Consider the following 20048-nt stretch of genomic DNA (forward strand, 5'->3'; position numbering starts at 1 on the left):
CCCAGGTGACCCCAGCCCTTTCATCCTGTTGTGCAAGGGGTAGATGGTAGTTCTAGGAGCTCCCCCACTCCAGGTCAGTAAGGATGAGTTTCGTCCTGCACCTGATCAAGTTCTAGGACAACCCTGAGCTGCCCACTCTACCTACCCTCCTACCCTTAGCTCCATTCTGTCTCCTACTCATAATTGTATCTTGCCCAGGGTCATCTTCCAGTCCTAGGGCTGCCTCTGCAGGCTTCTGCACCTACCCTGGCTGTGGCTTCAACCCAGGGTCTCTCCAGAGCTCCCCTCGACCAGGCCCAAACAATTTTTCTTCCCCTCCCCAACCTCAGGCAGTGAAGGTCAAGTAAGTGTGCAGCCCAGAATTTAGCAACTCAGAGTGGGAGAAGCTTCAGCTTGGCTTTTTAATAATTTAAGAGTAACACATGGCTGTTCCAGAAAGTCTTGATCCTGTGGGCAGTGTTCAGGCTACAGCAGGAAGTGCCAGGCAGGACCGTCCATGCCCCTGCCCGCGGGCCCACCCATAGTTGCCACAGGGGAGTCTGGGCAGAGAGCAGTGCCCGTGGACAGCCTGGCACCAGCTGCCGCCCTGTGTCCAAACTCAACAGTAGAAAAGACAGAGGCCCCCTGCCAGGCTGCAGCAGCCACTCTGGGCAGAGGCAGAGGTGGGGGCGGGGGCTGGCCTGGCCTGTCCCCACATCCCACTGGCCTGATCGTGGCTGCAATAGCGTCCCTGCAATTGGTCTTGGTTTATCTTTTCTCAACTTTATATATCACAAATTCCTAATATTCTGGCCAACAGATCACATTTCCAGATGCTGTCACATCCAGAAGGGCAGAAAGCTTTTTCATCAGGGCACATGCCCCAGTTTCAGATTTGGACTCCAAGGTCAAGTGTGGTAAAGCTGCTGCTCCAGGCCATCTTGTTCATTTCTGGGTAAACAGCAAAGGTGACGGATGGGAGCTGGAGAAACGAGACTGGAAAAGGCAGCTCAAGGCCAAGACGGCCTAGCGCTTTCTTTGGTTCTGGAATGTGCGAGCCTGGAGGAGCCCTTGTCAAGGTGAGATTGGGACCTGGGGCCAGGCGACTCTTAGGACCAATCAAAGGACCCGCTGCCTGCCCACAAGGTGCAGGAAGACACCTTGGACCTAGAGGAACTCTGTATTTTCTTTCCCCAGTTCTGCATAAATTAACAGCCTTAAACAAAAGAAACAACAGGCTCCTTCCCTCTCCCTAGAGTGCCAGTCACAGATGCACTGCCAAATCCAAGGGGTTACATGCCACTGCGATCTTCCTTTTCAGTTGACAAAGCAGCTTTGTCTAGTACATTCCCAGCCACCCCCACCGGCCGGTTCAGGGCTTCTGAGAGCTTTACAGTGACAGCCAAAGCTCTGGGTCACCGTGGGACAGGCCTCTGCCTCAGCACTCGGAGCGACAAGCTCTTTGCATGGGCCAGGAGCTCCTTAATGTGGGCCAAGCCCAGTCCTGCCACCTTGGCCCCATTCACCTCCAGGATCTCATCCCCCACTCCCAGCAGCCCCGAGTACAGCTTGGCTGTGTTCCCATCAGCCATCTCCTGCACGTAGAACCCTGCAAAGGAAAACAGCAGTTTAGTAAGTGAAGTCCTAATCAGAGACATGCGTTTGGAGGAATGCTGAGGACGTGGTGCTGTTTGGGGCAGGGAGTGAGGGGCTCCTCCAGGCACTCTATGTTCTCTCTCTCTCTCTCTCTCTCTCTCTCATTGAGCCACGACTGGCTTCACACATAGAGCGTGCCTGCCTCCACAGTATAATTTAATTTCTCTGTCTCTTCCTTTAATATGCCCTACTGCATTTAAAGGAGGTGCAGGCTCTTCCAGGGAAAACTGGACCCTCCTACCTCCCCCACACCTTGCGGAGGGAACCCCGGTGTCTGAGAGCACAAGCCACTTTGTTGGAGACTGCAGGGTGTGGGCATGGTGCAGCTGACAAGCCCAGCTGAATGCCCTGGGGTAGCTTGGTGCTGTCTGGAGCATTCTGCCCTTTCCTGTTTGGCCTCCCCTGGCTCCTAGTTCAACATTAAGCAGCTGCCCACACGTTACTCCCCACTCTCTCTTCCTGGAATCTGCTTCCTAACACAGTACCCGATATGATATCCGGTCTGGTGCCTCAATCTCCAGCTGGAAACCATTTCACGCATCTTGGACTAGTGGGAGGTCATCTCCAGGGCCCCAACAGAAGTCAAGTTTTTCAAAGGCCACCCTCTAATATGTGGTTTTAAAAGTGCACAGATGTTGCCTTCAAGGCACTTGAAAGCTTGCAGCTCCGGGCTTAGCAAACAATCTTTTGCCACATTCCCTCTTCTGGGCCAAGTTGGGGAACTGCCTTCCTGCTGCTTGGCCATGCTGAGCCTCTCCTGCAAGGCTGCCTCCCTCGAGACAAGGGGTGTCTGGCCTGCCTTCGGCTTTTCTCTCAGCTTTACACTTTTACTTCCTTCCATCTGGGTGTCCTGCCCTGGGTAGGGAGGGAGAGGTCAGGTAAGGAAGGGAGGGAGGAGCCCAAGAAACAGGTGCTGTACTGCAGGTCACACAGGTGAGAGTGATGAAAAAAACCCAAAATTGCTGCCAGAGTGCGACAGGCCCTGATGTCATGTCTGCCACTGGGGAAGACTCTGGGGAGTCTCTGCAGCTCAGTCAGGACAAAACTAGGAGTGTCTGCTATTATTGGCAGGGAATGGCCTTTAGTACAGATGTATGCTCTCTAGGCTGTATCCAATGGAAGCTGAAAGCCAAGGCAGCTATGCTCACATGCTTGGAGAGACTCGATGTGACAGCCAGCAAGTTAACACCAGGGTGGTGACATTTTAGCAGGAGGCACACACCAGTCCCAGCTCTGAGGCTGGGGAGAGGTGACCCTGGCTATATATGGTCTGTAACAAGAAGGCACCAGGCCAACCACATTGGGTGCTACCACAGGACAGGAGAACAGGTGACATTCCAGGTGACCAGTGCCCTGTGGAGCAGGGTGGGGTGGACCGAGGGTCATTACAGACTGAACTCCATGGCAGTGCCCCCACCACCTCCGCAAGACCCCAGCACAGTGCTCCGTGACACGTGGGCTCATACTGACAGATGAATGGGGAGCGCCAACAGCCCACCTGGGTTCTGCTCCCCCAATACACATTCTCTTTCTGAAGGACAGGAAGAAAGTGCTAGGCACTTCCCTTCTGAGTTTTTCAGATAGATTTTCTTATCTTCATTTGACAGATTAAGGACTTGAGGCCCAAAGGGGGCAATTATCCTGCTCAAGATCACACAGCCAGCAGGGGCATGTGGCCTAAGTACCCCACCCTGCTTTCTGGGAGGCCTGTGTCCCTTGTCCCAAAGAGAGAGGGGAAGCCATAGGAGAGGGGCCATGGCCCACAGCCTGCAGAGCTCTGATGACTGTCAGCTGACATGAATGTTCCCAAGTGCCACCTCCCTGTGAGGGCAGACATCATCCCCTCCCGAGGCCCCGAGAACTCTGGCCCCTATTCCTCTCACACTCACGTCAAATCCATCAACAAAATAAAATTAAAACTACCTTCAGGTCAACGCCAATGCAACCACTTTCTCACCATCTCCATAACCATCCCACGCCTGTCACCACCATCACTGCTCATCTGGATGGTCTCAACAGCTGGTCTCCCTGCTTCCAACTTCATCCCACTAGGGTCTATTCTCAACGCAGCAGCTAGTGGCACGGTTGACAGGGAAATCAGCGTGTCACCCAGCTGCCCTGGCCTGGGTGGCTCTCTACCCCACTGAGGTGAAAGCCAGTGCTGCTCTGAGCTCAGCTCACCCCTCTGTCCCTGCCATGGCCGCTCTGCCCGCCTGCCTGACCTCCCAGCAGTTTCTCCCAAGGCTGCACCCCTCTCCACCCCTCAGGCTTCTGTACTTGCAGCTGTGCTGCCTGGGATGGCCCTCATTCCACGTGTCCGCTGTAGGGACTCGAACAGCACCCCGACTAGCCACTCTCAAGTCCTTCCCCTGCTTTATCTATATCTGTCTGTCTTAGTGATTTCACTCGACTTATATAACACATAACATAAAATGTACATTTTAGGTAGGTGCAGGCTGTCTGCCTCCTGGAAGGTGGGCTCTTTGGATGGGAATTGTGTCTGGTCATTTACAGCCGTGACCCCAGCATCGAGGACACCCAGTAGGTGTGCTGTATGCGGCTGGCGAAACAACCAATGATGGAGCAGACATGATGTCAGCAAAAGCACCAGCAGGCAGGTGTTTTTTTCCAGGTTAAATAACTTTGACCCAGGCATCCCCAGTGGCGCAGTGGGTTAAGCGCAGCACTGTGAATCTGTCCGCAGCCTCTGCAGTGCAGGTTTGATTCCCGACCAGCCAGGGAGATACCCACATGGCGCGTCAGACCTCTCCTGTCTCGCCCGCTGCTCCCCTCAGCAGTGTTTTCTGTCCGTCTGCCTGTACTGCTCCCCGCTCTGTCTCTGGTGAATCCTCTCACCCTCCTGCTCCTCTGGCCTGTACCCCAGCTATTGTATAAATTAAAAATAAATCTTAAAAAAAAATAACTTTGACCCAGGAGATAAAGCACAGGCTTAAACATTTCCTCTGCAGAGCCCAGCCAAGGCAGGGTCTGAGCCCAGCCAAGGCACATGTCCCTCCTTTTTCCTCCCCCCTCTCCTTTCTTCCTCCACCCTCCCCCACCCCAGCATACTGCCTTCTTCCTTACTCAAGGAAATACCTTTCAGGACCTCATGCCCTGAATGGGATTCTGGACCACAGACCTTGGCAAAGGTCTGGGCAAGTCATTTTGCCCTGAAGGGCTCACAACGCAGGGCTGAGAACAGGCCCAGTGCAGAGCCGTCCAGAGCCCCAACCTGACCCAGCCTGTGTGGGATGAAGACCGGTGGGCAGCCCAGCCAGGGGCCTGGAGCCAGGAACCATGTGACATAACCCTCAGGAGGGACCTGGACCACAGACATGCAGGCACACGCCACATGCCCAAACACTCGGCAGCTGGAGGAGGGAACCGTTTAAACACAGCAGCCACATCAAAGGGATCCCAAGCCCGGCAAGCACAAACAGCCTCCCTCTGGCTTACCAGTGAAAAAATGGCCTTTAAGACTCTGATTTCTAGATGTTAGCAGACGGTAGCAGGACGGGGCGTGAAGCCTGCCAGTTCTACCCCTCCACAGCCTCCCACCTGGACTCTTCAGAAAGAGCCCCTGAGGGGGGAGAATTCCAGTCATTTTACAGAGAGGCTTGCTGAATTCAGCGCTCCACCTCTCAGCCAAAGATCAGAATAAAGCCTTGGAACCACACCCAAAAGTCTTCTCTGTGGTTTGCTGCGACCCCAAGGCTGTGGAACCCAGAAAGGGAAGGGGGCATACCTGAGTCCCGGCGCCCATTCCCGGAGGCCACACAGAAGCCGAAAGTACCCTCTGGGGAGCACTGTAGCTGCAGCTGGCTTGTGCCGTCTGGGAACACCTCCACCACACGGCCCACCGTGCGAGCCAGGCTGGGGGCACCTACGTCTTCCACACTGAGGGCACTTTGGAGCCGGGCCTTGGCTGGCCTGCGAGGGAACCAGAGACAGAGAAAGGGCAAAGAAGACCAACAACGGGGCCTGTCCCATCCTGGCTTAAAGATATTTAAGGCCGGGCCTCCCTGGTGGCGCAAGGAGTTAAGACGAAATCTATGAAGCTGTCCGCAGCCACTGCAGCACGTGTTCGAACCCCAGCCAGGGAACTACCCACATGGCACAGCAGACCTTTCCTGACTCACCTGCTGCTCCCCTCAGCAGTGTATTTCTTCAGTCTGCCTGTTCTGTTCCCCGCTCTGTCTCTGGTGAATCCTCTCACTGCCCCCCCCACACACCTCTGGCCTGTACCCCAGTTCTTGTATGCATACATAAATAAATCTTAAAAAAAAAAGATATTTAAGGCCTCCTGAGACTGGAGACTGGGGTGCCAAACACTTCAACCAGTAATGAGTCTTCAAGGGCTCCGCAGCTGTCCTTTGTAGAACTAAAGGACAGCTTTCCATGCCCTTGAATTAAAGGACCATTCCCCTGCAAGAGCAGTGCTTTTTAATCTTTTAGGTAGAAAGACCTCTCTGAGAAGCTGATGAAAGCTGTGATTTTATATAAAATTTCCAGGGGTTAAAAGACCTGCTGAGGCCCCACTGTGGAGCTCTGAATAAAGAAGCTAGCTAGAGGGTCTCATCAAAGACCCTCTAAGCTAAGCAATTTATCTATGCAGGATAACAGGTCATGGGCCTCATTGGGGGAGGGGGTGATATCCTTGTCTCTGAGTCTTTGATAGACTTTTTAGCTGATTTAGAGAAGCTCTCATGTCAAGATATTAGACAGACAAGGAACTGAGGAATCTAATCTCCCACCTCTATCTCTTCCAGCAATCCCACACCTCAGAGCCTAATCACACAGGGCAAAGGTCCTAAGGTAGCACCCAAGGCACAGATAGCAATCTCAAATTCTCTTACAGGGCCCATACTCTGGGCCATGCTGCTGAGGCAGAAAGGAGTTACACTTAGAGTTTCACTGGCCAATCTCTGAGTTTATCCCCCAAACTATTTGCCCATTCTTACCTGCTAGCTGCACTGTCATCCTCTGGCTCCCCTACCAGGTAGAGGCTAGAACGGTCCATCTTGCCACCCAGCAGAGACTGGAGGTTCTGAAAAGAAAGAGAGTTTTCCGATGTTGGTGAGAGGGTGACACCTGGTGGGCAGGATCCAATATTGCAGGTGAGAAAAGCTACCTGGTGAGGAAGACCTGCCCCCAATCAGAAAGCTGAAATCACTCCTGGAAAGTTATGGTGGAGGCTTCTTCTGTACTTCAAGTGCTCAACAGGAACCACCATTACCTTACTCAAGGAGATGGGCCTACAAAGGTGACCTGAAGCTTATTTTTTAAACATTTTGGGTAAAATAACAATTAGCACTCTGATACTAATTAGCTATCTCATTGATGAAGAAAACCTAATTTAAAAAAAAAAAACTAATTGTCTCATGGATTAAGAAAAAAGTGAAAGCAAATTAACTTTAGAGTTAAAATCATCAATATTATTTTGTGATTCTTTAGTATCCCATTTACGGTGGCTTACATTGAAAAAAAATTTATCTAAGTATGCACCTTTAAAAAACATCATGCCTTAGAAGAAATAAAAATTTGAACTTGATAAAAAAAAAGATAAGTTACCGGAGGGAATAGGTGAAAGGGTGGAGGGGTTCAGTAAGGGAGACAGATGGGGTATGGGCACAGGTGGTTTGGTAGAGGGCGGAGGGGAGAGAGAGAGAGAGAGAGAGAATGGGAGAGAGAGAATGTGAAACAGCATGGTGCCTAAAATATTGGGCAAGACAAATCTCCCTCAAGTGTTTGTTCACAGATGAGTTAAAAACCCTAAATGCGTGTTGTAAGCGTTAGTTGTAAGGCTAAGAATAGAAGTCAGGTGTATTAGGAAGACTTCTGGGGGTGGGGGCTGATTGTGTATTAGAGTTCAAGAAACCTTCCTAGGAGAAGTTATGTTTTACTCAGACCTGAAGGACAAGCAGGAGTTCCCAGGGGAAAGGAGAGAGAGGGGAAGAGAGCCTTCTAGAGGCTGGTTTATTACAGCAGTTAGAGGACATGGGAGCAGCCTGTGGGCTGAGGTGTGAGCACAGGGCCTCTGTCCACTCAGGAGGGAAAAATAATATCCAAGCAGTGCCACATGCCCCGTCCCCTTGTAGCACTACCAGCTCACAGGAAGTTTATCCTGAGATAAGCTGTCAATATTTCTAGGTGCAATAGATTATTGTGTCATTTTTCCCCTTTTCTTGAAATTTTTTTTTTTTTTTTTTTAGTTCTCTCCAATCTCAATCCTCCCTGCTTTCCTGGCTGTCTTTTCTCAGCCTAAAATCACCCCTCTCTGACACAAATGGCTACCTGCACTGTCATTTCCCTGGACATTTACAGAGACGGGAGCTCTGCTGACAATACATCCCAGCACCCCAGCTCAGACGCACCCTTCTAATTTTGTGAGGAAAGTGAATCCCAGGACACAATGTCACTCCAGCTTCTGAGCACACAGCCTCTGGTTCTCTGCTTTCCATTCATCTCCGCAGCAAATATTCACGGATCACTGGCCATGTCCCAGGTACTGTTCCTGGTGCAAGACAGCCAGTGCAATTTCCATTGTCTTGCATTCTCTTCCCTACTTCAGCCTGGAAAATGAAAGGCTCCAATACCCCAAGCCACAACCACCTGCTTCGTCCTGCCCAGGAGAGGAGCAGGAGCTAGAACATTATACCTAGAAACACCTGGAACCAAATCAGGTTTTCAGAGACCTGTTTGAGAGTGCGCTACTAGTTGCTTATCTTCTAACTCATGGGGATGGAGAACTTAAGTTGGCAGGCCTAAATTCACCCCTCATTCATTGGCTTTGTATCAAGTAGAAACACTATATTAGCCACTATGTTAAGGGCTGGAAATGCAAAGATTAAGGAGTGTTCCATCAAAGAAGTCTTGCTCCAGTGAGGGGAGACAGACAAAAATCAATTAAAATTCCATAGATGTCCATGGAGCAGGGACACACAGAGTGAGACGGGACGGCAGAGTTGAGGCCCCCAGCTCAGTCCAGGGAAGGGCTGGCAGTGGTGGAGGAGGCAATGCCCAAAGTGTTCACAGATAGATGAACAGACATTTAGAGGTAGAGAAGGCAGGAGAAACATTTCAGGTGAAGGTTCAAATCCTTGGATTACAGACAGAATTTCAAGGAAGTCAAGAACTGGGGTCGAGTGTTAGGAGACTGTTGAGAGATGAAAGCAGCCAGATCACAGACCCTCTGGCAATATCAAGTGTTCTGAACTTTATCCGACGGTTGATGAGGGGCCCACGATGGATGCTCAGCATGGTGGCATGGCAAGATCTGCACTCAGAAGGGCCACTCCAAAGGCCATGTAGAAAAAGATAGCAGGGCAGTCACCAGGGGGCTGTTGAGGTGAGGTAGTCCAGTTGTGAAGTGATTTGTCTAGAGTCACTGTGACAATGAAGAAAGTTCCAGAATGAACAGAATCTAGAAGGTGGCAGAGCTGAGAGAAGAGGGCAGGAGAGAGTGTAGGGTGAGCCTAGATGGGTGTGGCTGGGTGGTAGAACAGAAGGGTGAGATACTGCCTACCCTCTGTGCCCAAGAGAACCTCCTGGACTCCCTGGGCAATGCCAGCAGCTCTCCTTTCTGTACCTTGGGCTCCTGGAGCAGCCTCCTCAGCATTCAGGCTTCCTGTCATCTTTTACCCCAGTGGTGGCTACACCATCATTAGCCTCATACTCCCTTTTGTGGGGGCCTTGGACTCACCAGATGCAGGGATTGTAACGACGGGGATTTCTTCACTTTGGAGGTGCTGGTGTGTGAAGCCAGACCAGGTGTGGGGCGCTGCAGCTGCTCCACGCTGTAGCTGCGGCACTTGGCCAACCTGGACCGGGTGCCCTGGCTCAGGGTCGAGAAGAACTTCTTCAGCCCCAGGGTGGTGAGGCTGCCTTTGCTTTTTTTGTTCCTGCCAGAAGGGGCCACTGAGGGCAGGCCGGGTGCTGCACAGACGTCCAGTGATGCTCTGCAATTCAAAGGTGGACATGAGGTGGGTGGGAGAGGGCAGGGCACTGGCACCAACAACTCATGGAGGAGGTGAGAGCCAGGCTGCAGACAGAAAGGGCCTCCCCGGTGGCGCAGTGGTTGAGCGCTGGGTTGTGAAGCTGCCCGCAGCCTCTGCAGCGCCGGTTCGATCCCTGGCCGCCGGCGAGGGTCCCACATGGTGCGCAGACCTCTCCTGCTGCCTGCTGCTCCCCTCAGCAGTGTATCGTCAGTCTGCCTGTTCTGTATCCCGTTCTGGCTCTGGTGAATTTTCTCACACTCTCGCGCTTCTGACTGTACCCAGTGCTTGTATAAATAAATAAAAAAATCTTAAAAAAAAAAAAAAAGCAGCAGCTGAAAAAAAAATAAAGCTTTAAAAAAAAAAAAGAAAGAAAGAAAGGGTGAGTGGACTTTTGTAAACTCTACCTGGGAGACCTTTAAGGAAAACAACTAGGACAAGACAGAGCTTAGTGACACAAAGGGTCTTGTCTGAGCTGTTCATTCACTTTTTTTTTTTTTTTAAATAGAGGCATGTTTATTTATTTATTTTCTTGTTTGTTTGTTTTGTTTATACAAGCACTGGGTATAGTCAGAAGCACGGGAGGGTGAGAGAATTCACCAGAGCCAGAGCGGGGAGCAGAGCAGGCAGAAGGACCGAAATACACTGCTGAGGGGAGCAGCGGGCGGCAGGAGAGGTCTGCGCGCCATGTGGGACCCTTCTCTGGTGACCGGAGAGCAGCGCCATGTGGGACCCTCCTCCGGTGGTCGGGGAGCAGCCGGGGATCAAACCGGCGCCGCGGAGGCTGCGGGCAGCTTTGCAACCCAGCGCTCAACCGCTGCGCCACCGGGGAGGCCCTGTTCACTCACTCTTTCATTCATTTATTCCATCCATCTGCAGGACCTCTTCTCCACCTCCAGTAGTTTCTGAGGTGTGTGGGGACAACCGGGTTTGTGGAAAACAAGACAGACAAGATTCTCACTCCTGGGAGCTTATAGACAGCAGAGAAGTAGACAAAGGCGAGCGGTTGTGAGTAGGAGGAAGCAGAGACGAACCAGATATTTCATAGGGAAACCAATGAAGGCCTCTGAGAGTCAAATGGCAAGAAGGAGGCAGTCCTGTCAAGGCCCGAGGAGAGTGTTCAAGTAGAGTTCTGGGTGGAGGGGATGCCTGGGAGAGGGAAAACAGGGAGAGGTGGTTGAGCTCAGGAACATAACAGGATGGCCCACAGGACTTGGGTGAGACAAGAGGTATCTGGTGAGGTCAGGCAGGTGGGTGAGGTTGGGTTACCCTGAGCTGTAAGCCAAGGCCAGGGTCTGAGAAGAGCCCCCTTGGGGGACTTAAACAAGGCAAAGGGCATCATTTAATTCAGGTTTTAAGATAATCCCCTTGATGGCTGTGTGGAGAAGGAGCTGCGGGGACAAAAGTGAAGGCGAAGAGCAGGTGGGGATGCTCAGAGTCAGACAGAAAGAACTAAGGCAGCTGGGGCCAGAGAGACGGGCGTGCTGGTGAGTGATTATGGATGTAGGAGCTGGAGAGTCCTGGCTGGTGGGTTAAAGCGGGAGAGAAGGAAGAAGGGGCAGATGATGCCCATATTCAGAGCGAGAGCAGTATGTAGTGTGTTTTCTGGGACGAAGACTAGGGGAAGAAGGCTTGGGGGGCAATAATTGAAAGTTTAGTTCGGCAGTGTTGGGTTTGAGGTGCCTGATGGAGATGTCCGGGTAAAGGAGATGCAGGGGTCTGGAGTTCTAGAAGCACACAGGGCGAGAGATAGAGATTTGGTTCTGGGTGGCACGGAAAGCCTCACGCTTATCACAGGAATGGTGAGGAGTGAGGAGCCCAAGCTAGGGGACTGGCTCACCATAGCTTTGAGGCCCAGGGCCAGAAATGTAGACCCTCAGCGCTGAAGCAGAGAATGAAAAGGTGGCTGCTGGGCTATTTCCAGCTATTTCCAAGTTCATCAAGTCCATAGTCAGGAGTTAGTAACTGAGAGCTGAGATATGACAGATAGCCCCACCCAGGAGCCCCCTGAGGACTTGGACTAGCTGCTCAGCTCCTCACACCCCAGCATGGCACCTGGACCTTGAGGCCAGTCAGTGAATACTCAGTGAAGGAATAATCAAGTGCACGAGACTAAAAACAGTGTGAAAGGGGCATTAGGGGTGCCAGGCTTGGAGGTAACTCTAGGAACCCTGCAGGGATTAGGAAGTAGGGAGTGAGCTAAGGCATGCTACCTCGCTTGGGGCATCTTTTTACCCACCTGCGCCCTAGTCCCCACCTTGTCTTGCTCCTGTCACTCACCGAGATGTCACAGGCCCTCTGGAACTCAACTCTGTCTCCGGCAGGCCTCCCTCTGGTTCCTGGATGGACTTTGACTCTTCCGAGGCTACAGAAAGGATGGGCCCCATGAAGCCGATGGCACCAGCAGCTGCTGAGCCTAGAAAGCCTTGGGGACCTCCTGTAACAACCACAGCATCCCTTTCCAGTCACTGAGGGCCTGGGGGCCACAGCCCTGCGGGAGGTCTCTGCTCTGGGACTGTCTGGGCAGGGCCATCCCTTACCTTCTCTGCAGTTCTCCTGGGGTGGCTCCGGCTCCTGACTTTGGGGCTCCTTCTCCACCTTGCCCTTGTGGATAGCTACACCCCGGGGTTCCCACAGCCCCCGGGGCATGCTTTTGTTGCAGCTATTGGTAGACAGTGGGTGCCTGACTTGGGGGCTGCAGGGTTGGTTCTGTAGGAGGGCAGGCTCGCAGGCCCTGGGAACGATACTTCCTGAAGGAGGCAGCGGGGAATTCACCGGCTCTCCCTGGTGAGGGTGCCTGCGGGGTGCAGCCAGGGATGCTTTTTTGCGAGATGCAGGAGAGGTGGTTTTCCTTGAAGAGGGAGGGGTTGGCACCCAGACTTCGGGGGAAGGGCTTGGCTGCTGGACCTGGTGAGGAGCAGGGGGCTCCAGGAGGCTCTGTGGTAGGGAGATAGTTTCCAGAGACATGTCACTTTCTACCACATGGGTTTGTTGGTCTGGCCCCGAGGACTCCAGTTTCATGGCAGAGGCCATGGCTGAGGCTGCCCAGCCCGGGGTCTTGGTATCTATAGAATGAGCCCAGCAGTTTCCCAGCCCTAAGCCAGGCTGCCACTGGGACCCCAAGGAAACCCTCTTTGCTTCCAGGACAGGAGACTTAGAGAGGACATCTGTGGGACACACAGGAGGACATCCTCTGCCATCTTTCACCTCTTTGGCAACTTCTGCCAGATCAACCCCTGGCGGGCAGCATGGGTCTTGAGGGCTCTTGGGGGGCTCCTTGTCAGCCTTCCAGAACCACCTGGGTCCCGCTTGAGGCCTGGAGGCCTGAGGATGGGGGCTGCTTCCTCTGGTTGGGTCACAGGCCCTGCTGGGCTGAGCAGTTCCAGCCTCCTCGTTGTTTGTCCTGCAGGTGTCAGAGATGTCCATGCTGTCCAGGGCAGGACCCACCTCCTCGGGGCACACTGATGTGTCCCCAGTGTGTGTTTCCTGGAACCATTCCATATGGAGCCCTTGCTTGGATGGGAGGAGCATGAGGGGGAAGCTCAGCGCCTGGGAGTTAAGGGACTCTAACAGCACCCCCTCCATCCTTTCAGAAGACTCACCATCCCGGGGTACGCTTGGGTCTGGGGGTGCCTTCCCAGGGATGGGCCATTGGTCCTCGAGGCAATGACCACAGGCTCGACACTTCCTCTCACCACCTCTGGTAGGCAGGACCCAGCGGTCCAGGTGGCCCACAAGCCTGGACAGTGCCTGTTGGGGAGTGTTCCTGCGCTGGAAGCCCCCATGGATGTAGTCAGAGAGGTCAGGTTTGGAGCGCAGGGGCCCCTGGCCCTGTCCTTGGCGCTGGCGCTGTTGCAGCCGTTCCAAGTAGCGGGACTCGGCCTCAAGGGCCGACTCATCCTCAAAGCGGACATGGGAAGGCATGGTGCCCTGCCTCAGCCACTGCCCGCTGCCAGATTCCCCACTGGAGGAGTCACACGCACTGCCATTCTGGAGGCTGTCTCTGCAGGTAACCGGCAACTTCCGGCACGTGGCTGGGCTCCTCCGGCTATCTCTGATGGGGAGACAGGAGAGAGGTTGCAGGCAGAAGGATGGGGAGGAAGGTCCCCTGCGGCCCAGTCTGCCACAGCGCCCTTGGGGTACCACAGCCCCCAAGTTGCCCCAGAGCGAGTTCTGAGGAGGCAGGCGGCAACATGGAGTAGCTTCCAAACCCATCCCTACCCTCAGACAGCACTGAACAAAATCAGCGCCACTTCCTCACTCTGGGCTAAGGCTCCGTTCCCTGGCTCAGCCTGGGTAAAAATGAAATGTCACTGAACTCAGGCCTGCGCACAAGGATGACAGCAAGGAGCCTGGCCACGGCGGGCATCAATCTGCGATACTGTGTTTGCTGTAAAGGTCTAATGGGAAAAGCGAATTGTAAGTCTCTATGGAGGCAGACAGGGTTTCTAAACATCTATGGCCTTGAAAAGTGTGGCCTTGGTGTTCTGTGTTTGCTTAGATGGCATTTGGACAGTGTGACACTGATGGATCTCCTTGTACTCTCCATCCTGTCTGTCCTGATACCCCTCCTGTACCTGCCCTCCCTAGTCGCTCCCTCACTCTAGAAAGCAGGGGTGAAAATTACTGTGCTGGGAAGAGCCTGAATTCTGTCGTAACCTTTTCTCTGGAAAACACTGGCTACTGGTCCGGTCTGCTCTGCCAGAGAAACCCCACAAATCTCATACCAGTGTCCCCCAGAACCAGGTAACCTAAGGCTAGGCTCACAGACTACCTAAGTAGGGACCCTTGCTCTCCCTAAGTGTTAGGATTCACATGGTGTCTCTCATTTATCGCTGCCCTATCACTCACACTGCACCTCTGCAGTGGCCTCCCATCCAGCCTCCTTGCCTCCAGTCTGTTGGGCCTCCTGGAACACAGCTTCCATCACACCATACCTCAAGGGGCACAGGATCAAGTTCACAGTTGGGGTGTAAATACAGGTCCTCCATATTCCTGCCTGCTTTCCTCTCTAGCTCCATCCCTTAGCATCTTTACAGAGCCTGCAGGTTCCCACCCTATCTACCTCATGCAGCCCTTCTGCCTTGGTTTCCTGGACCAGTAGACTGCTGACATCTGGATCCTATTCATTAAGGCTTGTGTATCTCCAGGTGTGATGCTTAATTTTATGTGTCAACTTGGATAGGCCACGGTGCCTGGTATTTGGTCCAATATTATTCTGGATGTTTTCATAAAGAATTTTCTCAGATAAAATCAGCATGTGAATTGACAGTCTTCAAATAAATGATTGCCCTTCATAATGTGGTGGGCCTTGTCTAATTAGTTGAAGGCCTACTAGCACAAAGACTGACCTTCCCAGAGTAAGAAGGAATTCTACCAGCAGAGTGTGGATTTGAGGAGCAATTCCTCCCTGGGTCTCAAGCCTGCCAGCCTGCCAGCCTGCCCTGCAGATTTTGCACTTATCAAGCTTCCACAATCACATGAGCCAATTCCTGAAAGCTCCTGAAAGCAAATCAATCTCTCTCTCTCTCTCTCTCTCTCTCTCTCTCTCTCTCACACACACACACACACACACACACACACACAGAGCTGGTTCTGCTTCTCTGGAGAACCCTGACTAATACACCATGATAATGTCTCCCTCCTCTGAACACCTGTTCTGTTCATCTATCACCACAGATGCAGAAGTTGTTAGGCTGGAAGGGACCACGTGGCCCCTCCTCATTTCTACAAAGAACAGGCCACACACAAACAGGTGCTGACCAGCACCTGAGAAGCTGGGAAAGACAAGCCGTGGGACTTTTCAGTCGTTGAAACACCTACAAAGCCTTCCCTAACTAACTATAGCCTTCTCCTCCCCCCGCCTTCCATCTCCCCAGAGAATTAAACTCTGCCCCAACAGCATTCTGTACAGATCACAACTTGCTTAGGCTTGCCTGCACACTCCAAATTATTACAACAAAATACATGTGATTTGTGGACTTACTAATCCTCTCTCTACTGGATGCTCCGGTGATTTGGAAAGTGGGATGCCAGTGCTCTGGAGGCTGTTTTACCGTCAGCTCCTTCCTCCCCAAATTTACTTCTACCCAGAAGGACAAACATGGCATGCTGTTCAGATAACAGCAGGAAGAAAGCACCATGCTTGACAATTACTGTTAAAACATGACAACCAGAGGGGAGAGTAGTCACTGAACTGGTGACTTCTAGAACCATATGTGGCATTTACTGGCCCTGAAGGTATGTCCTGATAGAGAAACAGCCTTGCCTATCTAGCTCAGGAGGATATGGCCTGCACCCCGGGGGTGTCACTGACTATTCCTAACCATCCTCTCACTCTGTGCCTTCACATGGAGGCCAAAGAGTAGACTCACATTGCGTTAACATGGCCTGGATTGCTGATGGCATGGATATGATATCATAGGCCACTCTTTGGGTTCGGGGGTAGACTGAAAGGTAAGAGTTAAATTGTCTAGGACTGATTCCCTGCATAGTTCCATGGGAACCAGCTGCAGCTGAGCACCTCAGGCACTCACTCACCTGTGCCTCAAGTACCGGACTCCAGGCTTCTGACCACACCAAGGGAGCGGCTGAGCTTGCCCAACCATGAATGCTGAGCTGGTAGAATAGGGCTTGAGCCAAGATCCTGCTGTGGGAAACTGCTTCACATCCTAGCCCCTGATTCACATGGAGGAGTGGGTGCTTTCTCAATCATGTAGTTTAAAAATGCAAATGCTGGGGTCTCCCTGGAGTGTGATGCCAGGTGTCCCTTGCCATCTACACTGACCTGGGTGGAACACTACCCAGTGGGTGCCTGCACACCTGCCACAGCTCCTGACTTCAGTGTTTCCCCTCACAAGCACTGTTCCAGCAGGAATTTTTTAAAAAAAAAAGAACTGCTAAGCAAGATCTGCCCATTTTGTAGGCATCATTTGAGCAGATCCCATGCTTTAAAGGGCTGCTCAGGAATACTGAAGAGTTATGGGTCAGCCTGGTTTCTGGAACTACATTCCAACAAGGTCAACTTAGGAGCAGCAGCCTGGTACCAGAGGCCCACATGGCTTCCAGAGGGCCATGGAAAGGTTTCCATTTCTTTTAAAGTCACAGAAAGCTTTCACATATATAATATTAACATATTCACCTTTACACCAGCATGGTCATGAACTTGACTTTTACCTTGTTTTTATGGACAAAGGGGCCCACATGTGCAGGATTGGGCTCCTGGCTGAGATCTAAATTTCCAGGATCAGGTCCTGTTGAAGAAGGTGCAGGTTCTCAGGCCCCTGTGCTAGTGAAAATCCTCTGTTGGTGAATGGGAGTTTCTGGAGCACCGACCCTCTGCTCTGGGACCCCACCTACACTCACATCTCTTTGGCCTTGCCAGATCTAAGGAAGAGGTCATGGGCCATTCACTCTGCAGGGGTCATGACTACATGGGGACCTCTTCAGGGCATTCTTGCCTCTCCAACAGTCCAGAACAGTATAAACCCACCCCCCAGAAGCCAGAGGACCCCCACTTTTCTCTACCTCCCCCACACAGGCAGGATGCCCTGGCCTTCCAGGCCTATCCAACACAGGAAGGCCCACTGCGAGAGTGGCACACTGGTACACAGCAATCCTTCTCAGCCCCCAGCAGCATTGCCTTGCTCTGTGAACCAGACATGGGCTGTTCTATTCTAAGGAGGGTGAAAAAGGCCCACTTTTAAAGCAGTACATTCCTAATCTAATAAAGGAATCCAGAGCCCATTAGTGACTTAACTTTTACATGCATGATGGTGAATTGAACCATCCTGGAGTTCACCCCAAAGCAGAAATGACGTTTCTGCTCTAAGAGGAGAAATGAAGGAGAGCCTAATCACTCAATGATGCACACCCAGGGGACTTAACCAGCAGTGAGGGAACAGTACCTACAGGGGGTGAAGATTTTGAAGACAAGCACAGAGAGAGTAAGCACTTCAGCAGTCAACAAACCTCACTCCTGCCAGGCTTCTCAAGAGGAGGCCCAGTCACCACCCCCTCAGAGGGAATTCTGGTCTGGCTCTGAACCTGGGGTATATGGCCTTATAAGGAGCCCCCCTCTCTAACCACACAATTGCTGTGACCCACACAAGGTCTACAGCCTGAAAATAGCCTCCATCTTACACAATAATATTTAACGTGTCAGCCTCCAGGCCCTGCATCTTGCTGATGTGTTCTGTCCTCCCAGAATTAGGAATGCCAACCTCGGCGTGTTTATCCCCCAAATGTCAAGAACATGCCTTTCCAGGCGCTGCTTGATTTCAACATCAGTTTGCTTCCTGAAAATGCAGCTTTGGCTACCTCTTCAACTGTTCAGGCTTGCCTGCGCTATCTCCAGCCAGACCTAGGAGAAAGGCCTTCTGGAGACTTCTCTGCCTGTCTCCACTCTTCCATCATCTTTCACCAGGCTGCTCTTTGGAAGGAGCAATGCCTCTGGATTGGCGGGTGGGGTGACGGGCTGCCTCTAACTGGGCCCGGCGCCTGTGTGGCATCTCCATGTTAACTCAGCATGTCCCTCCAGGGTGATCTGACAAGCGTAACCTTTCTAAGCATCTGCAGCAAGCCATCTGGTGTTGATTTTTCAGCGATACCCTCTGAGGTTTCACCAGTGCTGCCAAGTCAAAGTAATTCTTTTCTGGACACAGCAGCTGCTAAAGTAGGTCACCTTGCATTTCTATAGCATTTCTATGGCTAAGGGACAGCCTGGCGGAAGGGAATCTACTTGAAGGTTAGTGATTGGGGTTGTTTTGCACTGCTGATGTGATTTGGGGACGAAGACAAGTCCAAGAGTATATTTACACAATCAAGTCTGTTTTGCTAATGGACTTGTCTATTTTAAGGTTATGCAATCCAGCCTAAGGATCTGTGGAAAGTGGCATGGCAAGGTTTTCTGGGCTCTATATGCATGTGGGTAATGGTGAGTAGGCCTCAAAGAAGCCATGCTCATTCCTAACTACTACCTTCCAGCCAGAAGTGGAAGGCACAGATGTGGAAACCAAAGGACACCCTGTCTGGCACCTCTTCCCAGGATTTAGGTTCTCCTGGGCCCCTCACCTAAGGGCCATAATGACCCTGCATGCAGAGGCAGACTGCAGTGCTCATGTTGGCACAGTTCCAATGGTGCCATGAAGGTCCTCAGCCATGAATGAGTGGGCTCAGCAGCCCCATCAAAGAGCATGTGGTCCAGTGCACTAAGAATCCTCACTCCCTCTGGTGCCACATGTGATGGAAATTGGCAGCCCACTGTGCTCCAAAGCCACAGGCTGGATCAGCTGCACAGATGATCCTCCTCTGGCCTGGAGCAATTTGGCCTGGGTTGGCAGCCTCATCTGGGCCCAGGTGCACCTGGTGAGGGTGGTGGTTCCTTGGGGTGTAAATGAGACAGAATAGGCACAAAGAGGAGGATAGGATGTCACTTGGAGCGACATGTATATGGAGTGCGTGCCTCAAGGTCATGAAACTTGGTCTGAATGTCCTTGAACTTGTTCTTTTCCTGTCCTTTTATCCTTGATGAGTTCTGCTCACCCATAGCTCCAACATCACAAAAGCAGGGTACTGCCCAAACCTGCTGTCTGCCCTCTCTCTCCTCCTCTGCAGATCTTGTATCCAACTGCCTGATGAGCATCTCTGGGGATGCTCCATGGACAGCTTCCTCCAAAGCCTGACCCTGCACCTAGGCTTTACTCCTTGGTTAAGAATCCCCCCGGCCCCCTCCCAAATCTCCAGAACCAAGTCAGAGCCCTGAGCTTCTGGGTGCCTCCCCTTCTACTTCTCACATCAATTAAACAATAGTAAGAGCTAACATTACCTGCTAGGAGCCCTTCTAAACACTTCATATTAATTTATATGCCTTCAAACAACCCTGGAAGAGGGCATTATTGTAGTTCCCATTTTGCAGATAAGGAAACAGAGGCACAGAGATTTCCCTAAAGGCACACAGCTAGGAAGTGGCAGGGCCGGAAATGAAACCCAGTGGTCTGGTGCCAAGGTCTTAACAACTTCTTTCCTGCCTCATTAAACCTGCTTGCTTCTGGCTCTTGGGCATCTCTTTCTCTACATCCTCCTCCCTAGACCTCTTACCAGAACCCTGATGCAGCGTTCTCCTGGCCCCCAGTTTCTCGGATCCAACACATCCCTACAATCTGAGGCTTCACTGAGCTGCAAATGTGATTGTGCTGCACAATCCTTCACAATCCTGCACAATCCTTCAGTGGCTTTGAGCTGCTTCAGGACACGTCCAAATTGTTCAGCGGGCAGGGGGCCTCTATAATTGGCCTCCACCGAGCTGTCTAGCCTTAGTGCCACACGCCCTGGCATGCCCACATGCTCCAGCCTGGTCTACCCCTCAGCACGGTGTTTGTACTCAGGGTACTATCCTGGGAGGCTCATCCCTGCCTCTGT

General features: G+C 52.2%; 1 protein-coding gene across 1 annotated transcript in view; it reads right to left on the bottom strand.

Annotated features, from left to right (window-relative positions):
• Window positions 1-1394: 1394 nt before the first annotated feature.
• KIAA1614 overlaps window positions 1395-20048 on the bottom strand; it is a gene marked incomplete at both ends in the record, with an annotated part of 31461 nt that continues 12807 nt past the window's right edge. The window contains 7 exon segments of the mRNA XM_084250056.1: window positions 1395-1588; window positions 5381-5565; window positions 6597-6697; window positions 6700-6726; window positions 9338-9593; window positions 11910-12066; window positions 12170-13683. Of these exon segments, the coding sequence (XP_084106182.1) occupies window positions 1395-1588; window positions 5381-5565; window positions 6597-6697; window positions 6700-6726; window positions 9338-9593; window positions 11910-12066; window positions 12170-13683 (2434 nt within the window).

The sequence above is a fragment of the Talpa europaea genome (genome assembly GCF_964194135.1).
Source record: "Talpa europaea genome assembly, chromosome: 12".
NCBI lineage: Eukaryota > Metazoa > Chordata > Mammalia > Eulipotyphla > Talpidae > Talpa > Talpa europaea.